At 27.5% G+C, this 7,274-nt stretch overlaps 1 protein-coding gene across 1 annotated transcript in view; it reads left to right on the forward strand.

Moving 5' to 3' along the window:
- The first annotated feature begins 3,617 nt into the window (after positions 1-3,617).
- LOC105117678 (lipid phosphate phosphatase epsilon 1, chloroplastic-like) overlaps positions 3,618-7,274 on the forward strand; it is a 9,962-nt gene continuing 6,305 nt past the window's right edge. The window contains exon 1 of the mRNA XM_011015419.1: positions 3,618-4,201. Within this exon, the coding sequence (XP_011013721.1) occupies positions 3,887-4,201 (315 nt within the window). The 5' untranslated portion in view covers positions 3,618-3,886. The remainder of the gene's footprint in view (positions 4,202-7,274) is intronic.

Here is a 7,274-nt window from a genome sequence, read left to right on the forward strand (position 1 = left end):
GGATAGATGACTCCATTTCATTTTTTTTTTTTTAATAAGATAGTAGACAACACATTATATTTTTTCTATAATTTGTTTACCTAAAACACTCTAAACACCTTAATAAATCTATATATACCACAAAAAACAAACAAAAAATAGCTTGAAAAATCAAAATCAACCCAAAACTACCAAATCGAGCAAGGAATGAATAAAAACACCTAAGTTAAACTCCTCTTATGAAATAAAACTCATAGATACAAAAATTGACTATTTTTTTGTCAGAATCATTGACAACAATGAATTTCTCTCTTTACATTGAAATTTGGTAACCCTCTCTCTTTACTTTAACAAAAAATGATTGAAAAATAAGGGATATAAAGTTTGACACCAAAATTGAATTTAGGAAAACTAAAGGGACCATTTACCAAATAGGTTAAAAAGATGAGGGACTTAAATTAACTTTTCAATTGAAATTCTAAGACGACATCTATTGCACTTTAGTCCTTTATCTTTCAATTCAACCTTTTCTTCTAAAAAAATTTAGAAAAAAATTTTGCGAACTAAATTAAAAAAATGATTGTTCTAATCTATAGTGATTGATGAGAAAGTGAATAATAAATGTTGCTATAGTAAAAATACCATAAGGCTGGGTGTTTGTTAATAATTTTGAATAAAGTCTCATATTCTAAAAAATAAAATATAAGGGCGTAATCAAAAGACCTCTAAAACAAGGGAGTTCGCCCTCTAGCTAGTCATGATCATAGGCCTGCTAGACCATGTCCATATGGTTTGGTTGGATTGCCCTCACTTGAAGAAATTATTAGAAGCATACTAGATAGGTGACTTGTATTGTGCTATGGGTCAATTAATTTTTTTCTAAAGTGGAAAAAGAATATCCAAGTGATGATAACCTAGTTAACCCTGATCAACTTGACAAACTCATTATCTACAATATGAGACTGGGATTAAAAAAATAAACTTTTAAAAAGAATCTAAAAAAAGATCAAAGTTAAATATATAAAGAAAAATTGAAAAACAAAGTCAAGTCACCATAGGTTAAATTGACTAACTTGTGACCCGATATAGCCCCACATAAACAAAAGCAGAAAAAATTAAAAGGCTCAATAACATAACATCAAAGGATGAGATTAAAAAAATTAATTTAAAAAAAAATTGAGTTAACTTGACTAACCCACGATATGTAATATGAGATTAAGATAAGAAAATTAAATTTAAAGATAAAAGGTTTGGAAAAAAATACCAAAGCTAGATCAATAAAATGAACATTGAAGAAAAAATCGGGTTAACCTAGGTTACCTTAGCTAACCTGCAACCCGTGATAACCCACAAAAAGAAAAGAAGAAAAAATTATAAATCTCAAAGCCTAATAATTAAATATCAAAAGATGAAAAAAAAACATCAATGTAAAAAAAAAAACCTAAGTAAATTTGAGCTACGTCAACTAACTCACAACACACAGTATGAGATTAGAATAAACAAATAAATGTTTTAAAAAATAACCTAAAAAACCAAAGTTAAATCAATAAAAAAACATAAAAAATTTTGAATCAACTCAGGTTAACTTAATTAACTCATGACTTAGGATAATCCCACTGAAGACAAGAAAAAATAATTACATAGCTACAAGTCCAATAACATAATCTCAAATGATAAAATTATAAAAAAACAAAAAACAAAAAACATGATTTCAATCAAAGTTAAACTAGTTAACCTATGATCCGGGATATATGGATCAAATTTGTTATAAAAATAGCAAAAAAAAATTTATAATCATTAAAAATTAATTAATAAATAAATAAATAGTAATTAATATCAAATTTGGTATAAAAAGTAAATGAAAAAAAATAATTAGGATTAAACTGAAAAATAAAATAAATTAAGAATATGAAAAAAAAACAATAATCAAAAGAATAAAAATCAAACTTTAATACAAAAATTAAATCAAATAAAATATTGAGGCAAAAAATTAAAAAACATAAAAAAATAATAAATAAATAGCAATTAAAAGAATGATGGTCAAATAAGCTATAAAAAATAAATTAAATTAAATTAAATTTTTAGAGATAAATTTTTTTAAAAAAAACTTTAATAAAATTCAAAAGTAAAACAAATAGGAATCACAAGAATAAAAATTAAATTAGATAAAAAAACATGAAAAGAAACTTATGTATTTTTACAAGGAGAAGAGAGAGAAAATGAAGAGAAAAAAAAAAAAGCTCATTGGAATCACATCGGTTGTTCGTCGCCACCATGTCCTCATTCATCAAAAATATTTTGGTGAGCCACTTTAAACACTATAACAGAAGATAGTATTTGGCTACAAGAAGAGTTCACACGTGCCTCTAAGAGAGCACAAGCTCTTTCCATTCATTAGCATGTGCATTGCTTACACCATCAATATATTTTTTTATATTTATTAAAAGATTAAATTTACTTTATTCAACTTGACAATAACTAAAAAATCAAGACAATAAAAAAAACAAAAACCTAGACAACAGCTATAGAATTTTTGCATTGAATGGTAATGTAGATATTTTAATATGTTTTTGAAATAGAAAATTGAAAAATACCCCTACATAAAAGTTATTTGAATTTTGTTTTTGATGATAATTTATCCTTGAACTCAATGTTCATCAAAATAAAAATATCAAATAAAAATATCGATAAATTTATTTTATAATTAAAACTGTAAAATTTATTTTGTGTCTTTATTTATACTTAAAAAAAAAATAGTCACACTCTATAACCTACTAAGTCCAAAGTCTGTCTAAGCCTAAGCATACAGTTAGGCCTACCAGCCCAATAATTATTATCCTTTTTGTTTTTAAAGGTGAAGTGTGTATGAGCTTAGCTTTGCTGACACTTCTCTTTTTTTTTTTAATATCCTAAAATAAAAATTTTTTCAAATATAAAAAATTATATTGGTATTTTAAAAATCATATGATGATATCGTTATTTCCAAATAAGGATAGAGATTTTTAATAGTTATATTACTAATTATTTTATAAAAAAATATTTATGAACCTGATATAAAAAACAAAACAAAAAATTGCACATGCATATTTAATGACAACACAGTATATATTTTGTTATTGTTAATTGTTTATATTTTCATGAATTAATTATTTCTTTTATTTTTTATTTCATATAAAAATTATGAAGACATGATTTTTTTTTATTTGAAACTTTCCTTTTAGATTATAGATTATGATAAGTTTTCATCTATAAAAGATATTTCTAATAAAAAATATTTTTGTCGAAATAAAAAAACAGTGAATAAGGAAAATGGGATTTTGTCTTAAGAATATACTTTCCCTTCTAAATCTAAATTATTGAGATTCTTGTAAATATTTATTTTTATTTTTTATTAAAAAACCAAAGTTGTTAATAAAAAAATTCTGTAAAAGAGATGTGTAAACAGAAAAAAAAAATTTAATTAAAAAAATAAACTTTTCCTTGGACTCTTTTAAATAAAAATTTATTTTAAGAAAATCCGTGGCATCTCGGCTCAGAAACTAATTTAGAATTTAGGACCGAGGAAGTATTAACTAACTATCATGAAACTGAGCGTAGGAAAATTGTTGGGATAATACTCTCATAATTTAAATAAAAAGAAAATGGGACCCCATGCAATGACAGATTCCAGAGATGACACAAACAAAATTAGCACAAGGTTCCTCCAAGTGAGGTGGTAGGTCGTCGTCGTCAATAAAAACAAATGGAAGCCCAGGCTCTTCCATGGCTTCCCAGTCCTTCAAGATGCCCAATTTATAACTTCCACCATCATAGATAATTATTTCCCACTTGTAATAAAATCTCCAAGAAATGCTCCTCTCCACTATACTTCCTACCAGACTTTGGCTGCCATTGCTTCTCACAAAAAATGACGTCAACGACGACTACTCTTCCCAAACCCACTTCCAAATCCTTGCTTCGTGGTCCTTCTATGCTTAATCAAACAAAACCCATTTCGTTGCTCCGGTTTCCAGCTTCGAAATCTGAGTTTTTTGGTTCAAAGAATAAAGCTCTGTCAAAGACCATGACTGAATTGGTCAGAACATCTGTTTTTAGAGCTAGTTATGGTGGTAACAGTGAAGAAAGTACAGGATCTTTTCAGCAAGGAGATGTTATTCACGGGCCTGATAAGTTTCAAAGTGTGCTCCTGGCTGGTAGACTGGAAGCCACTCTCAATTGCCTGGTTTGTGTTTTTCTCTGTTCGTTTGTTACCTCTTTCAAGAGATTTTAATCTTTGTAATCTGAGTAGCGTTTTTTTATCCTTCATGATTTTACAAGTCTTTTTAATAATCACTATGATTTAATGTGTTGATTGATTGGAGCTGAAAGTCTTCAAATTTAGTAACGCGGGACCAAAGAGATTTGAAGCTAAATAAAAGAGCAAAAAGAAGCTACGAAGAATTAGTTAAAGAAAGACAAGAAAAAGCTGAAAATAAGATATAAATACTAAAATTCTAACTATAATAAATAATTGGGTTTATTGCCTATTAAATAAAATACATAATAATAATAATAATTAAATCAAGTCCACCAAAAAAAAATTTAATTAATAAATTTCAAATAAAAATTTAAATAAATTAAACTAAAATATAAGTTAAAATCCAACATTTCAACAATTTAAGATATCCTTCATCGTATATAATAATATAAGTGTGTAATCAGTGTATATGTTTGGTATCTCCACTCGGAGTTGGAGAAACTCAACTCCATCGATTGTAATTCAAGGAGGCTTCAATAATGCTCCTAAAAATTATGATCAAATTGTTATGATATCTCACTAATAATTCAAATATAAATTGTATCTAGTTATCTATCTCATATATTAAGATTTGTTGAAATTTATTATCCCTCAAAAAACTATTCATGCATCCATAGTTACATTAGTATGTTCCTTTTGTATGAAAGATAAGGATAATGGGGTATGGATTTCAAAAGGAGCATTAGAGATGATTTGTATTTTATATATAACGAAGTTATTCATGTAAAAAATAGAACTAATATCAAAGTTTGATAACAATTTAATGACATAATTGTTTGATCCAATCATTTATAACGATTCAATCATTTACAAAACTTTGAAAGATTTAACACTATTTATTTAAAATTTGTAATTAGTTTTCAAGGGACATCGTTCAAGGCTAATCTATATCACAAAATAATCTCCAATATTAGGTACATCATGATAGTTATGTAAATTAGCTTGGACTTTGTATTGTTCATTACTTTTTTGAATTTTTTTTTATCTTAACATGTAAATGATAAACTCTACATGCAAAATACTCAGTTGAATTAGATAATTTAAAATGAGGAGATATGGAAAGAAAATCTACAAGTGTTCTAAGTTCGTAACTATGAACAATATATGACTGATGGTGTGGAATGGTACAAACACTATTCAAAGTCTTAGTAGATATTGTTTGAACACAGCCTAATAAATTAAGATTATCTTCATCTTTTTCATCATGTGTCAAAGATAAAGGATCAGAGAACTCAACATGTTACTCTAAACCTATAATGTGTTAGATATCAAGTATAAGGGAGTGAGGAGCATGTTACTCTAAACCTTTTACTTGTTGGATATCAAGCATGATGGGTGAGAAATCAAATGGTTTAAGATAACTAATAGCATAAGACTTTTATAAGATTATATTTATCTATTAGGGAAGTTCCACTAAAGTTTTTCCTAAAACTTCTATTCCTACAATTAAAGAAGAATTATTATTTTCTTTATTAACTTTATTTTTAGACTCATTTGAACTTATAGTGTTAATTCTCTTTTCTTACACATTCTCTTCATCTAGGTCACTAAAGTTCTTAAGATTGGGTTCATACACTTTTCTTTTCACTTATATCCATATGTTCTTAGAAGACTAAAGGATTAGAGGTGCAGTTGAAAAAGATATGTTCAAAACCTTGACAGTTAAAACACTGAATCTCTAAACTCATCCTAGATATTTTATTAACGACTTCTTTTCCTTTAATATTTTTTATAAATTTGGGCACTACTAAGACTAGGTTTATATGACGGAGAACCTAACAAATAACCATCATTCCTAAATTGAGATCTAAAAAGGGTATTATGAGGGTTTTGATGTTTTATCCACTAACTTTTTATAATTAATCATAATCTTGCACTACAATATAGGCTTAGTTAAGAGTGAAAGCACATATAAGTCTAATCTCTTTTCTAAAATTATCGTTCAAACCTTTACAAAATTTACACAAATTCATAGCTTCAATCTCTCTTATATTATTTCATTGGTCTAAGACTTTATTCTTATAAGACCAGGATAGGTACTTCTCTTATAGTTTTTGTTTTATTTCGGTCCAATTAGTTATAGAAGGTTTACCTTGTTGAAATAATTAAGAACAAACACAAAAAGGAGGCTAGAATTCTGAATAATCTGTATATTATGAATGATTAATCTTAACCTAAATACAAATAAAATATATATAGATTAAACTGAAAGTATTCTTCTACCCCTAATAAAGACTACATAAATATTATTTAACATCTCTTCTTAAATTCATGATGTGGCAGCTACAACCATCGAGAGTTTGCCAACCAAAGAATGAAAATGAGAGATGGAATGTGCCTTGGTAAAGAAATCTGCAATATGCAAGGAAGAAGGAACAAAAGGCAAAGCAATGGTGCTATGCTTGAGATGATGACGAGTAAGATGACAAACGATCTCAATATGCTTAGTTCGCTCATGAAAAACCAAGTTGTGAGCAATTTGAATATAACTCTGGTTGTCATAATATATAGGGGTAGGATGAGAAAAGAAAACTATTATATCAACAAGTAACCAATGTAACCAAACAATCTCTTTAGTAGTAGATGTCATGACCCGATATTCTGCTTTGGTGGATGATTGAGAAATAATAAATTATTTCTTACTTTTCCAAGAAATAAGAGAATCACCTAAAAAGATACAGAACCAGGTAACAGACTTGCGATCTATGGGATCACTACCATGATCAGTATTAGAGTATGCACGCAACTCCAAGGAAGAGGTGGATGAAAGTAAAAGACTTTGAAAAACTGCACCTAAAAGATATCATAAAATAAGAAGAACATCTACCCAGCGAACAGTAGTGGGAGAAGCAACAAACTAACTAACAACATGAAAAAAATATGCAATATCTAGACGAGTAATGGTGAGATATACCAAACTCCCAACAATAGTGCAGTATAAAGTAGGATCTATCAAAGGCAAACCATTAGAAGAAGAGTACCTTGCATTAACCTCAAT

This window comes from Populus euphratica, unplaced genomic scaffold (assembly GCF_000495115.2).
Source record: "Populus euphratica unplaced genomic scaffold, PopEup_1.0 scaffold1504.1, whole genome shotgun sequence".
Classification (NCBI taxonomy): domain Eukaryota; kingdom Viridiplantae; phylum Streptophyta; class Magnoliopsida; order Malpighiales; family Salicaceae; genus Populus; species Populus euphratica.